At 35.1% G+C, this 24,757-nt stretch overlaps 1 protein-coding gene across 2 annotated transcripts; it reads right to left on the bottom strand.

Annotated features, from left to right (window-relative positions):
• Positions 1-678: 678 nt before the first annotated feature.
• NCK1 (NCK adaptor protein 1) lies at positions 679-21,858 on the bottom strand. Of its 2 annotated transcripts, XM_080831552.1 has the most exons (4): positions 21,612-21,714; positions 19,398-19,630; positions 4,368-5,080; positions 679-1,594 (listed from the first exon to the last, which is right to left on the bottom strand). In XM_080831552.1, exons 2-4 carry the CDS (start codon positions 19,543-19,545, stop codon positions 1,400-1,402), a joined length of 1,056 nt encoding a protein of 351 aa, XP_080687678.1. In that variant the 5' UTR covers positions 19,546-19,630; positions 21,612-21,714; the 3' UTR covers positions 679-1,399. The 2 variants fall into 2 exon arrangements, with proteins under 2 accessions (XP_080687678.1, XP_080687677.1); XM_080831551.1 differs by lacking the exon at positions 19,398-19,630 and having other exon boundaries at positions 21,612-21,858.
• Positions 21,859-24,757: the final 2,899 nt, after the last annotated feature.

Raw genomic sequence — 24,757 nt, 5'->3', positions numbered from 1 at the left:
AAAACCCAAACCAAAAACTTCAGGAATTAGACTTCAATTTTTACATCAGTAATTTTCATGTTTTAAATACTTATCTAGAGTATATTCAAGAACAGAAACATTCACTTGCTTAGCACTGGGGAAATTTTTGAAAATACTGTATTATTTCCTACTAAGTTCTATGGTTTTATTAAGTATTTTAATTAAAATATTGAAGGTTACTTTGCTTAAATTTAAATTCCAGAATTAATGATGTAGGGGGAGGGGAGCTCACAAAATACAGTTTTCTTCTGTAACCTGCAGAAGTAGATTCAATACTCCTTAATAGCCTCTTACACCCAAACTTCTGCTTGGTTAACAAAAATGTAACAGAAACCTTTCAAAAGTAAGATTTTAAAAATAACTTCGTCTAACCATTTGGCACATCGTATCTTTCCCTCAGGTATAATCAATTTTAGTGACTCAAAGCTGACAGGAAGAAATGAAAATAGTAGAAATACTATTGCCTGATAATTACTGATGTTTAGAGGTGGGAGGGAAACCAAGTATCTCATTGCCTCCTATTTCCCCAACATTTGACCACAGCTTTTTCCACACTGACACAGATATACCCCAATACAAGAGCTTTGGTAAAATAACACTAGGGGAAGAAAATGATATATAACACTAGACCATCCATTTATAGTCTGAAAAGCTAAATATCTCAGAGACTGCTTTATTCTCTTGAATAACCAGATAAGAAGCACCCCCGCAAAAATCCTAGAAATTTAGAGATTTTTGTTTCCAACAGGTGTAAATTAGAAGTGTACAAGATACATTTTCAAATGTATGTCCCATTTGTTTTGCTTTACAATGAAGACAATGAATAAATTTTTAAAAATGGCAGATACAACATACTTGATATTTACAATGGCTTGCAACAAATACCTGAAAAAATTTCTAATTTTCCATTTATTATTGCTATTTAGTCACAGAAAAGAACACTGTCCAAGAAATTTATTTTAGCATATGCCATATACTTATATAATAATTTTATATGAGGAGAAACCATTGCAGAAGTGACTAATATGGTACCCTTACAAGGAAATAAAGAAAATAAACCAATAAATTCTTCCATGTAAAGACTTTTGATCTGCATCATTTCTTCAAAATATAAAACCTTAATATTAGAAGCAAAGAGAAAAAGAGCAAAGAAAACAAAACAGAAGACCAAGGATAAGGAACTGCTTTGTGCAGATATTTTGCATATGTAGTATATATGTATGGGCTGAGTTATAATAAAAATACTTATGTATTATAGTCAATTCTCATGTAGGGTCAGAAAGTGATTTCCAATCAAACATGATTGGACTGACATTTTCTCAGTCTTCAATTACATGACGAATTACAGCTGTGTAGCAGTCACTTCTGATCAGCATTATCATGACAAATGCTTAATAAGATACAGTTTTTCTCCTTGTTCACTTGTAAAAATTGGTGCCTTTTTGTAATGTTCTACAAGTTCTTCCATGGTGCTGAATTTACGCTGCCCAATGCAGTAGACAGTCTCTTTTAGCTGGACTTTAAAATGCTTGTTCTTCCCTTGTGCTTTTAGCGATACAGAGAAATCATTTGGCTAAAAGAGAAAAAAACATGTAGGGTAAACATTCTGAAAGACATCTGTTAGCATTTTTATATTAGACTACTAATAATAAGTGCTTAAATTTTAGCTAAGTACTAGGTACTGTGCTAAATTATTTACATAGATTATCTCCTTTACACCTCCAACCAACCCTTTTAGAGGTGAGAAAATCAAGGCCAAGAAAAGCTAAGTTGCTCAAAATTATCCATCTAGTTTCCAAGAGAGCCAGGATTCAAACTCAAGCAGTCAGACTCCAAAGTCTCTTAAATAGTATGCTCTAACACTCAAGGCAAATCTTTTAGTTTAAAGTTTAACACCTGAAGCACAACACCTATCTTCTCCCCTGCCAGACAACTGCAGAAACACCTGAGAAAACATGAGCTAATGTGAGCTAACAGTAGGTATCTTAAAGACTAGCTGAGATAATGTTCTGAATTCTCCAAGATGATAGACACTACTGAGAGGTCATAAACTCAAATGCCTGCAAGGGTAAAAAGACACGTAAACAAGTGACAGGGTGGTTACACAGAAGGAACAGTGGATGGCCAATCTAAAATAAAGGAGGTGGCCACTCAGCTGTGATTTTTGCCTTGAAGGAATATGGGCAACGCTGGCGGGCCTTCCAATTTTATTTTATTTTTGTTTTTTAAAGATTTTTTTTTTATTTATTTGATAGACGGGGATCACAAGTAGGCAGGGAAGCAGGCAGAGAGAGAGGAGGAAGCAGGGTCCCCGCTGAGCAGAGAGCCCGACTCAGGGCTCAATCCCAAGACCCTGGGATCATGACCTGAGCCGAAGGCAGAGGCTTTAACCCACTGAGCCACCCAGCCGCCCCGACTTCCAATTTTATTTTATTTTATTTCATTTTATTTATTTTTTTTCCGGCCTTCCAATTTTAAAAGGAAGTCTGTCATCTGAATTTTTATAATAAATCTCCCAGGATCTAAATACTGGTAACAAAGTTGAATGTTTAAAAAACATTACTCAGGTCAAACAAAATACACCTGTTTGAGACCTTTACTTTAAAAATTCTACTGCTAGGGGCACCTAGGTGGCTCAGTGGGTTAAAGCCTCTGCCTTCAGCTCAGGTCATGATCCCAGGGTCCTGGGATCGAGCCCCGCATCGGGCTTTCTGCTCAGCAGGGAGCCTGCTTCCCTCTCTCTCTCTCTCTGCCTACTTGTGATCTCTGTCAAATAAATAAAATCTTTAAAAAATAAATAAATAAAATAAAATAAAAATAAAAAAAATAAAAATTCTACTGCTAAAAGTAATGGTGTATTTTAGCTAATATCTATGCTCAATTACCCACCACAAGAAAATACAGTGTTCTGTAATCAAGCTTACTTTCTTAGGTTTTTTTGTTTTGTTTTATTTTAACCTAACAGTTTTCTGAACAGGCTAAAAGTCTCCTTTTATATAGTTACTGACAAAGTTTCAAACAGTGAGCTTCTGGGAAACATGCTATACCTAGGGTTACTCTTACCACCTGCGCTAGGGTCACTCACTTTCTGACCCTACTTGTCCACTGTTTGTCCTGGAAAGCAGGGCCAAGACAGGTATCAAACAGAAAACAAATCCCACCACTCTTCCCTATCATTTATCCTGCTCTTCCTTAGGGGTTATGTACAGGCCCCGTTTCCTGAACTTCATATCAAGCAGTTCAATTAACCTCGATTTCTCCTTCTCTCCTTTCTTCCTTCCCTCTTATAAACACATAAACACCATATGCATGTGCACACACACACACACACACCAGACAGGTTTTCTTCTTTCAACCTTTTGCACAATCACAAATTCATTTTTGTACAACTACATACACAGAAACAAAACCAATACTAATGATTTGAAAAGTGGAAAAGCAGTGGTATCCTTTTAAAAGGAAAAATAAAGACCATTTAAAGGGAAATGAATATCATCAAATTCTAATATCCTAAACAGTAACCAAAAGAGCCCACATAACTATTATTCCATTTTTATGATTTTATACTTTTACTGTTTTACTAGTTTTGGAAAGGGTATTTTTTATTGCAAATGCATTTCAAATACAGTGAGTTAAAACAGGTTTTTGAGGTAAATAATTAAAGGGTTTCCAAATTCCAAACAACCAATTTATAAAGAAAGTTAAATCTTAGTTTTTTTTAATTTAGGGATTTCCTTTACTAAGAATGATAGCACATCCAATATGCAATTTAAGAAATGCTTTCCCAGGTGTGCCTGGGTGGCTCAATCACTTAAGCGTCTGACTTGTGATTTCATCTCAGGTCATGATCTCAGGGTCGTGAGATAAACCCCGTATCAGGCTCTGCATTGAGTGTGAAGCCTGCTTGAGATATTCTCTCTCTCTCTTTCTCTCTCTCTTTGCCCTTCCCCCTACTCATGCTCATTCTCCATTCTCTCTCTCAAAAAAGAAAAAAAAAGTATTTTCCCAGTTTAGTTCACTGTGTTGTTTTATTCTGAATGAAGAGGCCATGGTTTAGCTTTCTCCATTTTTCAGTTTCATGCAACAGAAGATATTTCAGAAACACAAGACCAACAGAATCAAGGCCAAATAATCCAATGTAGTTATCACTGCTATGGCTGTATTTTATTTAAAATAAATATGACTGGAAAGAACACTGACTTTAGGTTCAGAAGATCTAAGTTTATGTCCCAACTTATCACCTGGTTAATTGTAGGGAAGAAACTTAACCTTTCCAATCTTCCTTTTTTTTTTTTTTTTTTTAATACTTAAGAGTTCTATTTTCATTTATTTGAAAACCAACTTACCGAAGATTCACTATCACGAATGAGGAAATCACCTTCATGGCCTCTTTCATTTAATGCCATTTCTGCTTGATGCCTGGTGACTTTCCCATAGTACCATGGATTGCCAGCAAACTTTCCAATAAGTGAAGGCCTAATGTAATCACACTGCGGAGGTGATGGTTCCAAACCTGAGGTTAATGGATTATTCTGCATAATGGTAACATAGTTTTTTGGCACCAGACCAACCATTCCATTGGTCTTCCTGCATTTCCACCATTCGGGGTCATTTTCAGGCTTTTCAATAACATCCATTACATCTCCTTTCTCAAAATTAAGTTCTTCATCATTGGACGAACTGAAGGGGTAAAGAGCCTGTACCACATGCAACACTTGCCCCGTATTTAGGTTACTGACAACTGCTGCTAATTTCTCTGACAGAGAACCCACATGGTCACCCAAAGGACTGTCACCTTCCTCAGTTACATAGTTTGAAGGGAACCATCCAACTTGTCCATTGTAGCTACCCCGCCACCACCCATCACTGCATTTCTCCATGACGATCACCTTTGTCCCTTTTATCAATGATAATTCATCCTCTCTCTCTGCCATGTAGTTAAATTTCACAAAAGCAGGCATGTTGAGGTCATAGAGACGTTCCCCTGGGTCAACAAAGCTATCATCAGCAGGAGATGCAGAATCTGGCACACTATGTTTTCTTTTCACTTTTCCAATGCCTGTTCACATAAAAAAGAGTAATAAGAAGAGAATATAAGATAATGATAACCAAAAAACCAATTTATTCATTATTTAAAAAGGATCTTCCCCTCTGTAGTTCTTCAGCCTTTAAACTTATAGATAACAAATTTCTTTCTTCTTTTCTTCCTTTATTTTACATCTTCATGACTTGTTTATTTATAATTGGAAGTTTGTACCTTTTGACTTCCTTCACAAATTCTTTTCATAGCCAAACATGTAAATGCAGTTATTATGTGAGTTTACCTTTTCATCTTTTCTCTCAAAGGTGTTGAAATAATTGCGTAACATAATGACAGTTTTCCTAAATTTAACAAAATTTCTTCCAAATGTAAATACAGATTATTTCTCTCGTATCTACAATCTAAGTACATATTCTTGTCTTACGTTATAAACCGAATTCTGCAATTAGCTGTATAAAAATAAAACAATAAATTACAACTTGATATGCAATATAAGATTGTAATTATGTCTGGGTAATCCATTTGCTTAGTTCCCAGATCCACGTTGCTCTATTTATCTCATTATGTTCATTTTAAAATAATACATTATTTCCTTGTTTGTCTACCCTTACTCTGTTCACGTGCAAGCTCCAGAAGAGCAGTGACTTGTTTACTTTTTTCACAGCTATAACACAAAGATCTCAGCCAGTGCTTAGTACACAGTAGATACTTACTATATATATTTGTTAAAAGAAATGAGAAAAACACCACATGGTACTACATCATAAATGTATGCTATGTCAACTTTTGTCATGTGTTTTTACTACCGATCATTTCTTAGCACATGATTTTATGTTCTGATTTTACTGAGAAAACGGAGGCATTCCTAGATAAAACTTCTCATACTTCCCACAATCTCCAAACTTTTTATTACCCTCATTCTTTTTCTTCATGAAAGTTTCCAATCTCTGATCTTCCGGGGTTTTTAATTTTTCTTAAAAGATTATTTATTTATTTGACAGAGAGAGAGGGAGAAAGAGAGAGATGGTGAGTAGGCAGAGAGGGAGGCGGAGAGAGAGGAGGGAGCAGGCTCCCTACTGAGCGGAGAGCCCGATGCGGGGCTTGATCCCAGGACTCTGAGATCATGACCTGAGCCGAAGGCAGAGGTTTAACCCACTGAGCCACCCAGGTGCCCCCCTCCTGGGTTTTTAAATATCATCTTTCCTGCCTCTTTTGGGACTCTTGGCCATCCTTGTTTCCCTCCTACTCAGTCCCTTCTACTGTCTAAAAACATACTCAGATCACTTCTATTCCAAAATAAGGTTACTTCAATTCTGCTGCTCCTGTGAACTATACCATTCTCTAAAAAGTTGCCTCCTTTTCTTCCTTCAACTTCTTCACCATTCACTCTCACTCCTAACCCCTTACGATCTAATCCTTTAATCTCTACCATTCTACCAAACTATTCTTATAAAAACCGTGTCATCTCTTTACTTCCAAATTAGTACTTTTTAGAGCCCTCATTCTTTTGCAGCAATCAAGATTACAGATTATTCTATGCAGCAACCAAGATCATAGATTATTCTATTGTTTTTTCCTTTAACTCCCCTGAGAGTCTCCTGCCTTACCTACTGACCTGTTTAGATATTCTTGTGTACCTCTGTCTGGGCTCCTCTGAACCTTGTTATAAAATTGTACTGTACTTATTTTCTTGCCTTCCTTAATATGAGTGAGTTTCCTCAAGGCAGAAAACTAGATCTTGTATCTCCAGCAACCATACAATCGGAACAAGTGAATGTCTGCTGAATGAAAAGGTGAATAGATTCCTCCGTTGAAAGTGTTTCCCAAGATATGATGCCTGGACTTCCTTTCTACTTCAAGGATATCTTATACTTTTATTTTCTATAACTTCTGTAGAGAAGGTTCCAAGCAAGGTCTTTTTACAGATCTAAGCTCTTTCTGGAATTCAAGCCAATTGTCACTAGACATCTACAGATATCTACTACTAGCATCTCAAATACAACACTCATGTCCAAATAAAAATAACCTCTCCCATGGCCATAAATCAATTCCCTGCCTCCCAACTTCCTTACTTGTGGCTAATGATATCCTGAAAAATCCCCACATCAGGGATTTCTGGCAGAGTAGAGAATTCTAGGGCTCTATCTACCAAGAAGCAAAAAACCCCCCAAAAACCAGTTAAAATGAGCTTGCAAATAATGTCAGAATCAACTTTGCAGAACTCTGGAATCTAGTAAAAAAAAAAAAAAAAAAAAAACCAAACTTACAAAACTAGAGCAAGGATTAGTGAAGAAAGAAGCTGCCGCTTTGTAGTAAAAGGAGGCTGTGGCATTTTAAATTGCTTGTCTACCGTCTCTTACATCCTAAATCACTAGTGGCTTTGAGGACAGCAACTGGCACTCCTAATGCCAGAGAGAGCAATACAAATCTTATTCTCAAAGAACTGTGACGCTGGGTTTCAACCTATCTCGCAGCCACGTGAAGGACTGGCACAAAGGCTTGCCTTGGTTTCACTGGACCGGGAACATTCTCATTCTTTTACTGAAATCAGTTAATTGATGCAGCAGCCTGGGGAAAGGGACAGCTGAGACAAGGAGCAGACAGAATGAAAACCCTAGGAAGGAAAAGACAGAACACCAACTTCAGAGGCCACACATGACAAAGAATATAGACTTTACAAAAATAGCTTAGAAAACTCACTAAACAAGCAAATAACCTATAATAAAAAGCAACAAAAACCCTAGGAAGGGGGTAAAATCTAGAGAAGAAAAAACTGTCAACCAAGAATTCTACACCCAGCAAAACTGTCCTTCAAAACTGAAGGAAAAATTAAGACACTACTAAACAAAAACTGAAGGAGTTTATCACACTACATTTGTGCTAAAAGAAATGCTAAAGAAAGTCTTCCATGCTAAAATGAAGACAATAATCAGTAACCTGAAGCCATATGAGGAAATAAAGAACAACAATAAAGGTAGCTTCATTCATAAATATAAAAGCCAGTAATACTATGTTTTTGGCTTGTAAATCCTTTTTTCCTGTATAATTTAAGATACAAATGTATACAACAATAATTTTAAATCAGGCACACAATGTATAAAGATGGAAATGCAGGGGTGCCTGGGTGGTACAGTTGGTTAAGCTTTTGGTTTCAACTCAGGATCATGAGATCGAGCTGGGCTCCATGGTCAACATGGAGTCTGCTTTAAGAATCTCTCTCCTCAGGGCACCTAGGTGGCTCAGTTGTTTAAGCTCTGCCTTTGGCTCAGGTCATGATCTCAGGGTCCTGGGACTGAGCCCCATGTTGAGCTATCTGCTCAGTAGGGAGTCTGCTTCTCCTTCTTCCTCTGTGTTTGTATGCTCACTCTCTTTCTCTCTAATAAATAAATAAAATCTTAAAAAAAAAAGAACTTCTCTTCTCCCTCTGCCCCTCCTCTCTCTCTAAAATTAAAAAAAAAAAAATCTTAAAAAAAAAAAAGATGGAACTGTCAAAGAGTAGTGTTGAATCCCAGCTGAATTTGCATCAATTCAAATTTGACTGTTAAAAAATTAAGATATTAATTGTAATTCCCAGGGTAATCACTAAGGAAAAACTAAAAAAATATAGAAAAAGAAATGAGAAGGGAAATTGGTAAATCAGAAAAAAAATCAATTACGAAAGAAGACAGTAACAGAAGAACTGAGGGGAGAAAAGGCATGAGACATATAGAAAACAAACAGCAAAAGAGCAGAAGGTCTTCCTTATTGGTAATTAGGGATACCTGGGTGGCTCAGTGAGTTAAGCATCTGCCTTTGGCTCAGGTCATGATCCTGGGGTCCTAGGATTGAGTTCCAGAGCTGGGCTCCTTGCTCAGCAAGGGGCCTACTTCCCCTCTGCCTGCCACTCCCCCTGCTTGTGTGCATTTGTATTCTCTCTCTCTCTCTCTCTCTCTCTCTCTGACAAAAAAAATCTTTTAAAAAAGGTTAAGTGAATTAAAATACTGGACTAAAGGGGCAGAGATTGACAGAATGGACTTAAAAACAAGATCCAACTCTATGATATCTATAAGCACTCACTTTAGATCCAGAGATACAAACAGATTTGAAAGTGAAAGGATGGAAAAAGATATTGCTTGAAAATGGTAAACAGAAGAGAGCTGAGGCAGTCTTTAAGATACAAGTTGTTACAGGAGATAAGGAAGGACATTATATATTGATAAAAGGGTCAATCCATCAAGAAGATATAACAACTACAAATATTATATAAGCCCCAAGACAAATAAAGCAAAACCTGACAGAATTAAAGGGAGAAAATGACAGTTCTACAATATAGTTAGAGACTTTAATACTTTTCAATAATGAGTGGAACTAAGCAAAAATTTAATAAGGAAATAGTGGACTTGAAAAATACTATAAGCCAATTAGACATAATAGACATATAGAATGCTCATAAACAACAGCCAAATATACAGTTTTCACGAGTGCACATGGAACACTCCAAGATAAACCATATGTTAGGCCACAAGACAAGTCTAAATACATTTAAAGAGACTGAAATCATATAAAGTATCTTCTCTGACCATAGTGGAATAAAACTAAAAATTAACAGAAAGGAAAACTGGAGAATTCACAAATATATGTAAATTAATTAACATGCTCAAACAACTGGTAGGTCAAAGAAAAAATTACAGGTAAGGTTAAAGAATACTCTGAGACATGTGACAATGAAAACACAACCAAAAAACCTAAAGGCTGCAGCAAAAGCAATGCTCAGAAGGAAATTTATGGCCCTAAAAGCTTATAATAAAAAAGGAAGTTTTAAAAAAGATTTTTATTTATTTGACGGGGGGAGGGGGGAGAAGCAGGCTCCCTGCTGAGCAGGAAGCCTGCTGCAGGGCTCGAACCCAGGACCCTGAGATCATGACCTGAGCCGAAGGCAGCAGCTTATTAACCCACTGAGCCACCCAGGTACCCCACAAAAGGAATTTTTTTAAAAAAAGGAAATTGATCTCACTCAAATCAATAACCCAACTTTACTCTTTAGAGAACTATAGAAATATCAAGCTAAACCCAAAGCCAGCAGAAGAAAGATTATTATTAATAAAGATTAGAGCAGAGATAAATGCAAGGAGAAAACAAAAACAACAAAGAATCAATGAAACTAAAAGTTGGTTTTTGGAAATAGCAAAACTGACTAAAGACTCAAATTACCAAAATCAGAAATAAAGTGGGACATTACTAGAGACATAACAAACACAATAAGAAAAAAAAAAACACTATGAACACTTGTACACTAATAAATAACCTAGATGAAAAGAACAAATTGCTAAAAAGACACAAACTTAAGGAGAAATAGAAAATGTGGACTGACCTATAACAAGTAAAAGAATGAATCAGTAACCCAAGATTTCACAATAAGGAAAAGTCCAGGACCGGGTAACTTAACTCATGAATTCTAACAAACATTTCCTTTTCAAATTTCTACAAAAAGAGTAGGGAAGAAATAGTCCATAACTCATTCTATGAGGTCAGCATTACGGTGATATCAAAGCCAGATAAAGATATCACAGGGAAAGTATTGACCAATATCCATTATGAATACAGATTAAAAATTCCTCAACAAAATAGTCAATTCTTGTTATTTATGGTAGATACATTCAATAAAATTACCATGAAATACTAGGTTAGATCCTGCAAGCCTCTGTGTACATTTTTGTCAACCAAGCAATATATAACCTTGTTTAACGTGTTTCCCTGTAAAGATACTTTATTTAATAAAAAATACTGATTAACAATGTGCTCACAGCCAACATCACTGTAACTCATGCCTAAATGAAGCTTATCTAACATATATTTTTTTTCCATGAGGCAAATCACAACTTTCTTGCACTTAGGAATACACGATGATACTTGAGGACTATACTTAGGGGGGCATTTTAAACAGCAAAATCATAAACCAAAAAATCACATCAGTGAGAAAACCATGGCACTAAAAAGGCTGCATAAAGGACATTTATTTATAATATGAGAGCTAAAACAAAAAGGCAGAGGATCATCTTGTTCAACATCAGCTGGCAACATGTGCATCAGGCACCTCGAAATTTCTGCCACTTTGTACCTGTCCACAAAAGCACCACAATTATCAGTTTGGGTTTACAAATAAACTTTAGCAAGTAGGTAAATTCACAAATACGGGATCTGCAAAAAATAGGGATCAATTATACTAACAAAACAATACAGCAGCATATTAATAGGAATGTACATCATGACAAAGGGATATTTGTCCCAGGAATGGAAGAGTAGTTCACCTATTCAACAATATGAAAATCAATTATCATATACCACATTAACATAAGGAAGGAAAAAAACACACATGACTATTTCAACTGATATAGAAAAGCTCTTGATAAAAATCTAACATCCTTTCACAATAAAAAGTATATTAGCCAACTAGAAATATAAGGGAATTTCCTCAATATCAAAAAGGGCATTTATGAAACAAAAAGCAAAAAGAAAAACCTGCAGTTACCATCACACTCAATAGTGAAAGACTGAAAACTCAGATCAGGAGCAAGACATGGATGCCCTTTCAGCCACTTTTATTCAACAATGTACTGGAAGTGCTAGCCAGGGCAATTAGGCAAGAAAAAGAAATAAAAGAGATCCAAACAAGAAAGGAAGAAGTAAAATAATCTTTATTTGCAGATGACATGATTGTATATAGAGAAAATCCTAAAAAAGACCTCCCCAACACAAAAAAAAATGTTAGAAGAAATGAATTTAGCAAGGTTGCAAGATACAAAATCAACACACACACAAGAGTTGCATTTCTATATACCACCAGTGAACAATTCGAAGAGGAAATTGAGAAAATAATTCCATTTATAATAGCATTATTAATCAAATATATAGGTTAAATTTATTAATCAAGGAGGCACAAGACCAGTATACTGAATACTACAAAATACTGCTGAAATTAAAGTAGACCTAAATAAATGAAAAGACATTCTGTGTTTATGGATGTGAGGGCTCAATATTTTTATATGGCAATACTATCCAAAGTGATCCACAGATTCCATGTAATCCTTATCAAAGCTCCAATACTCCTTTTTTGCAGAAATGGAAATGCTAATCCTAAAATTCATATGGAATTGCAAGGGACACCAAATAACCAAAACAATCCTAAAAAATGAAAACAATGGGGCACCTGGGTGGCTTAATTGGTTAAGTGATGACTCTTGATTTCAGCTCAGGTCATGATCTTAGGGTTGGGAGATCAAGCCTAGTGTTGGGCTCCATACTGGGCATGGAGCCTGCTTAAGATTCTCTCTCTCTCCCTCTCCCTTTGCCAACCCCTCCCCCACCAAAAATGAAAAAATGAAAACAAAACTAGAGGATTCATACTTTGCAATTTCAAAACTCACTTCTAAACCACAAAGTAATCAAAACAGTATGGTATTGCACAAAAGGACAAGCGTATAGACCAAAAGAATAGAGCTGAGAGTCCCAAAATAAACTCGTACATCCATGGTCAATTGATTTTCAACAAGGGTGACAAAGAGGAAAGAACAGGCTCTTCAACAAATGGTGCTGGGAGAAATGGATATCCGTATGCAAAAGAATGAAGCTAGACTCCTACTTTGCATGACAAAAATTAACTCAAATGGATCAATTACTCAAATATAAGAGTTAAAATTTTAAAACTATCAGAAGAAAACAGGGGAAAATCCTTATGACCTAGGAGCTAGCAAAGAATTCTTAGATCTGACCCCAAAAGCACAAGCAATAGTAATTACAAAAAAAAAAAGATTACAGTCTACAGTCTACATCCAGAACATATGAAGAACTCTTAGAACCTAGAAGCAAAAAGAACCTATTTCAACAATGGGAAAAGGACATGAACAAACATTTCCCCAATAAAGATATACAAATGCCCCCAAAATACATGAAAAGATGTTCACCATCTTTGTTGAAATGCAAATCAAAACACAATGAAATACCATTTTATACCTATCAGGATAGCTATTAAAAACAACAACAACAACAAACAAACAAAAAAAATTAAAAAAAAAATAACAAGTATTGATGGGAATATAGAAAAAACTGGAACCCTTCCTACACTGTTGATCAAAATGTAAAACGGTACAACTACTGTGGGAAACAATTTAATGGTCCCTTCAAATGTTAAAAACATAATTACTGTAGCATCCATTAATTCTACTCCTATGCATATACTCAAAAGAACTAAAAACACATATTCAAATACTTGTACACAAATGTTCATAGCTTCACTATACACAATAACAAAAAGGTAGAAACAACCCAAATGTCCATCCACAGATTAATGGATAAGCAAAATGTGGTGTATATCCATATAATGGAATATTATCCACCCATAAAAGGATTAAGTACTGACACACGCTACAACATAGATGAACCTTAAAAACAGGATGCCAACTGAAAGAGTCCTGACACAAGAGATCACATATTGTATAATTCCATTTACATGAAATGGCCAGCATAGGTAAATTCATATAGACAGAGAGCAAATTAACAATTGCCAGGGGATGAAGGGAGGGTATAATGGGGACTGACAATTTAATGGGAATGGGGTTTTCTTGGGTGAAGAAAACAGTTTGAAATCAGATGTGACAGTTGCACAACACTCTTAGTATACTAACTACCACTGAAATGTATACGTCAAAATGATTAATTTTGTTATATGAATTTTACCTCATAAAAATTTTCTTTCTTAAAAGATTCCCACATCAAATCCTATTTCCTTTCTGCCAACACTTTCCATTCCCACTATTCCCATGCTATTTCAGGCCCATTTTGCTGTGTTTGAGTCTTCGATAACCCTCAAGACTAGTTTCCTTATTAATCCAATCTGTCCCACTCCAACCCATCATCCATAAATATAGTTGCAATCACATGATATTACTGCTCAAAAGTCAAAAGTGGCTCTTCACTGACTAGCAAATTAAGAGAAATACTCTTCCTAGAATCTATACCCCTCTCCGGAATGTCCACACTCTTCCTTTCTAGGATTATGGTATACAGTACCGAAAAAAGCAAAGACTTTGTCATTTTTTTAGAAAGATTTTATTTATTTATTTGACACAGAGAGAGAGAGAGCATACAAGCAGGGGGAGCAGCAGGCTACCCGCTGAGCAAGGAGCCCAATGCAGGACTTCATCCCAGAACCCCAGGATCAAAGCCCAAGCTAAAGGCAGATACTTAACTGACTGAACCACCCAGGTGTCCCCAAATACAGCACAGATTTTGAACGAGCCTTTGGGTTCAAATCCAAGCTATACCACTTACTGTGGAAACCTGAACAAACTATTCACTTTTCTAAGCCTAGAAATGGAGAAAACACCACTTACTGTCACAGTGTTGTAAGAAGTGAATAATTTTTTTTAAAAAGTGAGTAAAATAATGTAAATAATAGCACAGTACATACAGTAATTGTTAAATAAAAGATTCTTTCCATAATGCCCTGCAGTGAAACTATCTAAATCTTACTAAAAATGGGCCACTTAAAAACCCAGGAATAAGTAGTATTTTAACCTTCAGGATTTTGTTTGCCTTGTTTGCTGGTTTCTTCCTAAAACCTTATTAAACCTTCTTCCTGTTGGGGTATGTGGGTGGCCCAGTTGGTTAAGCATCCACCTTAGGCTTAGGTCATGATCCCGGACTCCTGGGATTGAGCCCTGCATGGCATCAGGCTCCCTGCTCAACAGGAAGCCTGGTTCTCCCTCCGCTCTGCTGCTCCCCCTGGGTGTGTTCTGTCAAATGAATGAATGAATGAATGAATGAATCTTAAAAAAACACACACACACACACACAAACCTTTGCCTATCAAAAACCTACCCAATTCAAGAAGTGCTATTTCAAATAACAATTTTATTTTATTTACTTCCCATTTTGTGTTTTCCAACATCTCTCATTTCCCACCATCATCCTCCAGAAATGTAAGCTCTCCTTTTTAAAGCACCCTAGCACCTTGTACTTCTTAGGTACTTGTATCACAGCATTTCTTGTGTTTGTCTTTTAACCTCACTCATACCATAGCCATCAGCTTCCAGAAAGGAAGAGCATTCCATGTCTCACTGATCTTTCAAGTTTCCTATACTATTCAGAACTGTGCATATACCAGATGCTCAATAAATGTTAGGTTGATTAAAACCGAAGAGCGATATAACCAAATAAAAATTTAAACTTGAAGTTAATGGCTAGTTTCAAAATGATTTTTTTTTTAATTCTGAAAAAGATGCCTAATTATACATTGTCAAAAAAAGAATGAAGAATTTTTGGACAGACCTACCCATTAAACTTCCAAGTGGGAAAACACCAAAAACAGCCTATTTAAATTGCAGAGGTCAGAAATATTTCAGGGAAAAAAACATAAACTTAGAATATTTGTTTCCTATGCAACACAAAGCCCTCCGTAATCTTTGAGCATTTCTTTAATTTTACACTAATGTTAAGGAATATAAGCTCCTCAGTACCCAAAAAACCCAAGGCCCTTGCAAGACTCTGAGCCTATGCCCATTCCTTGTTTTTTTAACCTCAAACACATGCCACCCTCATTCTTCAAGATTCAAACAAGGTATTCTCTTCTCACTAGAGCTTTCCCTCTCTCCCCAAAACAGAACAAATGTATTTCTCTTTTGTGCCACTACTATTCTTTGTAAATATTTTTAATGTAATGTTTGACCATCTGTATACCAATATTTACTTCTTTGAGAACAAACACCAAGTTTTTGATCACTTCTCTACCCCCACTGCCCGGCCCATATTAAGTGTTCTATTAGCATTTATCATGTGAATGACAAATACATGCATAATCGATAGCCTGCTTTTTTCTCCTCTGCTTACAATTCTTTGAGAAGAACCTGGTTATTGCCCTTTGTCTCTATTGCTAAAAAAAAATGGTACTTCCAATTTCCTGTTACCAATGAGGAAATACATGGAAAAGTGCTTTACAAAATTATACAAATGTAAAATATCAGTATCTCTTTCAAGAAGATAATCTACAACAAGGAGGGTCCCCGCAGACCAAGGTATTAACTTTTCTAAATTCTTCTCAACCTCACAGTTAGTTCTCCACAATCATCCTAATCTAGTCCTTTTGCATCAAATCTTTCTAATCCATTGCTTATCTGATTCTAATTCTTTCTCTACTCTTTAGTCATAATGGGTACATAAGGCAAACTAACAACAACAACAAAAACTTCTAAATTTAAATTTTAGTCCTGGTACTTACTAGTTAATCTGATCTTGGTTAAGTTATTTAATCTTCATTAAACTCGTTTCCAGGTTTGTGAAATGGTGGTGTGTAAGAATCTACCTTTTAACATTTGTTTAAAGAAGTTCATACATAAAGCACCTAGCACAGTATATAGCACATAGCAGGCACTCCATTAATCAATGGTAGTTATTATTCCTAGTGCTTCTGGCATTTAATTTTTCAAAAATACCTAAATCTTTATTATTGCATTTTATAGCTAGACTTTGCCAGGGTTGGGAGGGAATGCTCAGGTCTGAGCACTGAGGATGTGCGCACTCAAAAGTGAGGTAGTCATTTGTATCGTTAGCTTTGTTCAAAGAACAAAGTATAGCTTCCAATCTGCCCCTCACTCCTACCCACTGGTCTGTCTTCTCTCCTCCTACAGCACTATTTCTTGACCAAAACACTGTATTATTAACTCCTCCAAGTTTTGAAGAATCTGGTTAAGCACCGTGAATATTCCAGTCACATGACAGTTGTCTTTTCCTTAAGGCAAATCTTTCTACACATAACTACTTTTATATAACCTGGTTTCCAAATCCTTGATATATTGGATACAGTATTTGGAAGTATCCAAGTTCCTCAATACCACTGTTAAAGTATATCTATCCAAAGTGGATAAACTATGTCATGTTTCATTTGGCCAGCACACACATAAAGTAGCTATTTGTATACTTTCACTTTAACCACATAGATTTGAATCAATGCTATCATGAACTGCACTGAAATTCTTTCGCACCCACAGTAACATAGCAGCCTTGTTTTAATTTTTTGGAGTTGGGGGAAGGGCAGAGAGAGAGGGAGAGAGAATCTTGGAGCCCAATGCAGGGCTCAATCCCATGACCCCGATATCATGACCTCATAGCAGCTTTTACTCATAAAAAGTCCTGCCAGGCCAGGTTTTCAGCAATCTCTTCAATTCCCTTTAAAAACTTAATGTAGAATTTTACATTATAATGCCTGCCCCTAATCCACTTTATTTCTATTTTAGTTTTTACCTTTCAAATATATGTATCTGAACTCAATATATTATTCTTTCATCCTTAGTCTTCTTCTCTTTAAGCATGTCACCTTCCCTCCATCTAAATCACTGACTAAATAAATGTTCAAGAGAATGAGGCCAAAGCAAGTTATTACTTATTCTAATTCTTTAAGGAATTGTAGTTCTGGTTTTTAGTTCCTACTTCTTCACAGTTTCTCCCTTATGGACTTTCCTGATTTCTATCACATGTAGACTGATCAGTTGTTTTACTAGGGCTATAAGACTTTCAGAGTTAGAAGGGACTTTCCAGGATCATCTAGTCTTGCCCAACACTTCTTTACAACTAACAAGAAATCAGGAAAGTTTAGTTACATAGCCTTTGCCACATGGTTAAAAGTGGTATATCTGGGAGCAAAATTAGGGAATTCTAAATACAAATATATGGTGTTCGTTCCAGCACAAGTTTTTATTTAAATTTTTATATTTTTATCTGTTCATCTACATGAAAGATAAATTATTTTTTATTATTGTTTTATCTAAAATACTGTACCCTCTTTGTTTATTCTAGCCACTACACATGGAAAACATATACTGTATCTTCTACTGCAAAGCAAAATAAATACAAATTTTGGCTTGCTGCAGTTAATGAAAAAAAGGAGTATCTTGGTTGCAAATCTCAAACCCTCACCCTCAGGTCTACAAATGTATTTAAGATTACTGACTTTCTGAGACAACAGAGAGAATGATAACTTTATCATTGTATTGATGGTATATAATGAATCACCATACCAATGATATATTATATTCTTTTTACACCATTTCTGGTTGATTTATGGTCACTTATGACCGCAAGCGACCAACCCGTATGATTAAACCAAGATATGAAATCCACTGTATTAATATTAAAATAACAACCTCCTCACCATGTAAATTCTATAAAGTTAGTCTTAGTTTTTCATTCTATGATTGTTGTCTGGCTTGCAGTAGGCTCCCAAGGAAAATATGTTGATGAATGAATAAATTAATAACTTTCCAAAAGGAAAACTAACCCAAAAAGTGGATCTAAAAATGTATTAACTTTCCAAAAGTAAACAAAAGACAGACAGATACTCCAGAAGAACTCACTTGGCCACCAAAATTAACTAAAACAAATGAGTCTTAATATTACAATTATGACGTTCTTTCTCAACAAAGTACTTGCTCCTTTTCCAGTCTGCCTAAAAATGAAATCTCTCAACAGGTTACTCTTTGTTTCTTTAGATTCCTTACGCATGAGACTTCTACAACAACCCCTCTATTCATTTTTCTAGAAACACCAAACAAATATTCAAAGAGATCAAATCAAGTTCACTCTCATAAGATCATAAAAAGGCCATTAGCAAAAATACACATTATGCTCTGGTTAAGTTAGTATCAGTATTACATTATGACCTGAACTCAAAACAATCCCAGTAATTCACTAGTTTCAGTGTTTTTATTTTCTCTGTATGCAGCTCCTCTCAAGACTCATTTCAAAATATCAAATATTGCAATTACCAAAAGAGCAATTTCTAGCAATCCTACATTGATTAAATCAAAACATTCTCTTTATTGCTTTATTAAATGTTATCTTCTATATCATTCCTCTAAAATCTAAGTAAAAAGTACTAAAACAATATTTATGTTGATTCAAATACTGAGGATGGAAAAACTTGCTCACCTAATCCTTTCTTTTTCCTCATATTTTTAATGTTTATAATTTAATTCACTTCAAATGTCTATTCTAAGTTCAAAGTTACCAAAGTAAAACTAACTGCAAACTCATTTATATCCTTTCTCTTTACTTTCAAACACTGATGATAAAACATTTTAAAACCTATTACTTATCAAGTCAAAACTAGTATTATGTGAAGTATCAAAACTAATATTATGTGAAGTATCATCAATCATTTAGCATATGTTTCATAAACAACATAAAGCACCAGCCTATTATAGAAACACATCAGTTTCCATACAGTTTTTCTTTAAATTCGCAAAAGGGAAAAATCTAATTCAAAAACTACGAGAAAACTATGGATTTAATAAAAAGATAAACTTACTGAAAAAATCTTTAAAGACGTGTAACCAATCCATTTTGAATAAAAATCCCGTGTTCTCTTTTGTCAGTTTGTCAACACAGCTCAGGATAATTCTCTGTGAGCTTCCTGGTCTGTTCTGCAACACTGAAACTCCCCACACCCAATCCATGTGACTTGGCCTACATACACCCAGGCAATAGAAAGTTTTTCTGAGGCTTCTCTCTAAAACTTCTCTCCCTGAACTATAATACAACCTGTAAAACAAGTATATCATCATGGCCACAAAGTTATTATTCAGACTTATTTTAGAAGAAGCTTTAAAGCATGTATTTTCAATAGCTGAAAATATATTCATGCACTCATCTCTCCTTTGTTTTCTCCTTTTCTTTCTTATCTTTCAAACAATGTCTCCACCAGCACAATCATTGTGAAACAAATCCATTAACCACATGGGACATTTAAGTTACCAAAAAGGGGTTCAGAAATTCTGAGAAAGAGAAAGCTATCTGATACAAAAGTTGTAATCACATCTTTATACAGGAGAACTAAAGATCATTAAAACAGAATGTTTTCAAGTATCCTGCAGTATCTATAATATAGTAATAAAGTTAACAGAGATATTCTAGGTAGCAATATCTATAATATATTCTAGGACTTAAATAGATAAAAAGTCTTTCCAAAATTGTCTCAATAATGTCAGAAAACAGTATGGAAGATTTCCCAGGCGTATTGACAATAAAAATTCTATCTAGTTGGGCTTTTTAAGTTTATATGCAGTACTATCTAAAACTGGGATATATTTCCATTTTGCTCTATGATACTAGGTTTTTTCACAATATTCTGTTTAAACATTTAAACATATCCAGTCCCAGGATACCAGTACCCTTTTAAAAAGGAATAAAAAAGTCTAGGTATAGCCCTAATCCCAGTTGTGTCTTCATAAGGATGAGGCATACTTTCTTGATACAAAGTTACCTTAATTTTCTCCAATACCTCTGATCTACATGCTTTAAATAAGTGTCCAATATTTGCAAAATCAGAAGTATTCCTGGTTCTAACTATGGTCTCTTCAGATAATCAAGGATAACCTCTTTCTGATTTGTCCTTCACTTAAAAAATAATAATAATGGTCTTGTTTGCAAAACTTAAAAATCTTAATAAAAGATAATCTCAGATACAGCAGTTAAAAGTCATCGTATTTTATATTTGAGTTGTACTATATTTTAGTTTTGGCTATTTTACAGTGTTAAAAATAAAAGATCTGTCTTCTCTTACTGTTAACTGAAAGAACACTCTAGACTAATAAGGCCAAATAAAAAATAAAGCTAATATAAAGCAGTTAGTAATATTTCATATTTGTCAATCACGCCACATTACTCCCAAACTGTTTTTGCAAAGAGAAATTTTACTTTCTTGTCCACATATATACAAAAAACCATTAAGTAACAGCCTGTTTGCCTGAATACCAAAAATGAAATTCTGTCCCTCCCATTCCTTCCTGTCAGCCAAGGAGAGTTTAATTAAAAGAAAAAAGAAAGAGGCCAGTCCTCATCTGTGCATATTTCCTTCCTATCAGCTCAGCCAAGCCCACTGTGAGGTGGGTTCCATTATCTCTGGCCCTAATGGAGAGCTAGTAAAAACAAACAAACTTTACAGTTAGAGAAAGAAAAGGGGGAAAAAAGAAAAACAAAATAAGAAATCAGCTTTGTACATGCTAACCCACAGTAATAATCTACAATTTAAAACTCTTTTATCAAATGAAAAATGAAATGATTGTTTTTAAAAGCAAAATTCAAAATGTAAGCTATTAAATGTTAAAATACAGCAATATTCCATATCTTAAAAATTGCCTTAGTGCGAAGGAGGCAATTCTGAATCTCCCTCATTTCTCTCTCTCTCAATTAGATGTAGAATTTACCTAACTTCAACAGGCAGTCACAGTTCAAGGGGTCCTGGCTAGAGGATCAGATTCAATCCTGCTCATTGGCACCACCCTGGTCTGGCCCTTGAACACCAGCTAGATTTACAGAAATTGCCCATTAACACTTACCGCCTGTAATGCTCTTCTGATTTGGCTGAGCATCTGCTATAAGCAAACTTAACCTGGCCTAGCTGAAATTCTAGTGTTGGACTTTCTATTTTGGCCAATGCTTCCAAAATTCTACACAAAGAACCAAGCTCTAGCATCCACTTAAAAAAAAGTATTATTGGTGTTTTAATACAAAAATAACTTACCTAAAGTATCCTTCAGATTTTTTACAATAGATGCTTTCCGAGCACTGTTTTTCCTTTCCACATAGTTAGAAGGCACAAAACCCGTTTTATTCATGGAGTTTCGAACCCGCCACCAGGACTTAGAGTCATCCAGAAGCCATAATCTCTCATTCTTCTTGATGTCCAGCTCTTGTTCTTGTTGGGCTACATAATCAAATTTGGCTACTACCACCACTTCTTCTGCCATCTTTCAGCAGCTTCAGCACTGTAACCACATACAAAACATTTTTATAAGGTCTAGTAGTAGTCTACATGCTTTTCAAAAAAAAGACACACGTAAAAACCTAAGAGAACCGAAAGACTAAATGGAAAAATATGAAAAACAAAAACAGGCAATACCAATACTAATCAAATACTAATCAAGACAAAAACTGGTGTGGCTATATTAATACACAAAAAGGACAAACCATCAAGGCAAACCATTCCCAGTAATAAAGAAGTTCACTACACAATTGAAGGTTTTATTAAATATACATAACAGCCAAACTTGTATGTACTTATTAACATAGTTCCAAAATAGACTGACAGAACCACACAAAACTGTGACAAATCCATTGTCAGAGAGGACAATTTTTAACATATTTACTTAATAATAAATCAAGGATACAAAAAAATTAATAAGGCTAGATAAAAACTGACATCAAAACCATTAAGTCTGATCTAATAAACATACATAAATATTACTTCCAAGCAGAATAATAGAAATGGAACATATATAAAAATTACCAATGTGAGGTGATAGAGAAAGTCTTAATAACTTTCATGTACTTGGTATCCTACAACCATATTCCCTGACAATCATCACAAAGAGAGCGTCTTAAAAACCTCCTGTTTGAGAACTTCTAAAACTTCATGTGTCAAAGAAGAAATTATAATAGCATTGTGAAAATAGTTACAGGAGTAAAATAATAGAAAGACTTTATATAACCAAACTTGTTGGATGCAGCAAAAGGAGTATATAGAGATTCTAGTTGGAAATAGTTACATCAAAAAAAACAAGAAAAACTTAAAATAGTGAACTGGGTATCTGTTAAGCAGTTAGAAAAGTAGAATAACATAAAGCAGAAAAAATGAAACAATACAAATAAAAGTAGAATTTCATGAAACAGAAAACTATGACACAGAAGAAAGCTGAATAGAACAAAAAGTAGTTCTTTGTCATGACTAACAAATGGACCTAGTTCCAGCAAGACTTATAAATGAAAAGATTTCAGGAAAAAACACACCCAAATACCAGGAATAAAAAGGGAGTCATAATTAGAGATGCAACAGACATTCAAATCACCTGGCAATATTAAAAACAACTTTACCAATAAATCTGAAACTAAAATGTACAAATTTATAGAAAAATAAAAATTAAAAAAGTAGTAACATTCAATCAGTCATTAAGAAATCTTCCCACAGGGGCACCTGGGTGGCTCAGTGGGTTAAAGCCTCTGCCTTTGGCTCAGGTCATGATCCCAGAGTCCTGGGATTGAGCCCCACATCAGGCTCTCTGCTCGGTGGGGAGCCTGCTTCCCTTCCTCTCTCCCTGCCTGCTGCTCTGCCTACTTGTGATCTCTGTCAAATAAATAAAAATAAAATCTTTAAAAAAAAAAAAAAAGAAATCTTCCCATAATGAACAGCAGGACCACATGGTTTTACATGCAAGTTTTATTAAAATTCAAAGAACAAGTACTTCCAAGTTATACAAACTCTTTCAGAACAAAGAAAGGAAAATTACAAGCCTAACTCACTCCTGAATTTATTAGATAAGCTCCATGCTTTCAGAGAGATTCATTTTACATAAACAGCTACCCTTGGCTTAACAGGCAAATAAATTCAGCTTTCAGTTTTGGGTATCGAATAGAATTCCCTTTCTTTCTTTCTTTCTTCTTTTTTTTTTTTTTTTTTAAAGATTTTATTTATTTATTTGTCAGAGAGACAGAGCATGCACCCACAAGCAGAGGGAGAAGCAGGCTCCCTGCTGAGCAGAGAGCCTGATCTGAGACTGGATCCCAGGATTCTGGGATCATCCCCTGAGCAGAAGGCAGACACTTAACTAACTGAGCCACCCAGGAGTCCCAGCATTCTCTTTTCTCAACAACGAAGTAAGCTGTTCAATATTTTCGAAGAAATGATTTTAATCTAGAATTCAACATCCACTAGCATTAAAGTATAGATACATTGTGATTAGAAGGTAGATGCTTTTTGGGGGGCACTGCAAGGCCTCAAAACCTACCACACATTCTCCTGAAAGAATGACTCATGTGTGTACAGCAGTGAAATAACTAATAATGCTAAAATAAGATGATGTGGTATTCAAAAAATAATGAAGAGAGAAACCAGAAAAATCAATTTGTATTCTTGTAATTTTTCTGTTTGAAATTGCTCGCAAATAAAGAGTTATAACCAAAGATAAATAATTACTAGCTCATGATACAAAAAATTTACAACAATGAGTGATGACTTTCTGAGGCAAAAGAAAGCAGAGGGTTTTTTTTTCAGGCATACTTGAACGCCAACTCTGATTCCTTCCCCGTGGGAACTTGTACACCCACACCCTTATAATTAATCTACAAATTTAATCAAATTTAATTCTAGGCCCCAACGGAATTTCTTTTGAAACTTGACAAACTGACTTTAAAATTCACCTAGAAGAGTAATCACATAAAACCAGCAAATTACATTCTATAGAAAATTAGAGTTGATATGATACTGTAGGTTGTATACCCAGAATTTTCTACTTTCCTATCAATATCCCAATTATCCTTCCAGCTGTCAACTTACTATTACTGTATTAGCCATGCAACTCGTGGGGACTGACCCTACTTTCTAAGCTGTATTTGGGTTAGTCAAAGCTCTCTCCTCCAATCAAAAGGATAATAAGGGAATGCTACAAACAGCTCTACACACACAAATTCAACAACTTTAGAGGAACTGGACCAATTTTTCAAAAAACAAAACAAACAAAAAACAACAAAGTACCAAAACACACTCAATATGAAACGGATAATATGAATAGCCCTGTAACTATTTGGGAAATTAAATTCGTAACTTGAAAATTCCACGCCCCAAAAGAAATCTCCAGGTCTAGATGGCTTCTCAAGAATTCTACCAATTATTTA

Source organism: Martes martes (genome assembly GCF_963455335.1).
Source record: "Martes martes genome assembly, contig: scaffold_171, whole genome shotgun sequence".
Classification (NCBI taxonomy): Eukaryota; Metazoa; Chordata; class Mammalia; order Carnivora; family Mustelidae; genus Martes; species Martes martes.
Note: the sequence above shows the minus strand (reverse complement) of the source record. Positions and strands in the feature narration are given on the sequence as shown.

Bases quoted from the DNA above. Each gene is read 5' to 3' on its own strand.
- NCK1 (XM_080831551.1), bottom strand. From the start codon at position 21,837: ATGGCAGAAGAAGTGGTGGTAGTAGCCAAATTTGATTATGTAGCCCAA. The intron at 5,081-21,611 runs GTAAGTTATTTT...TTATGTGAACAG, and splicing joins AAATCTGAAGGATACTTTAG to GCATTGGAAAAGTGAAAAGA. The intron at 1,595-4,367 runs GTAAGTTGGTTT...TTTCTCTTTTAG, and splicing joins TTCGTGATAGTGAATCTTCG to CCAAATGATTTCTCTGTATC.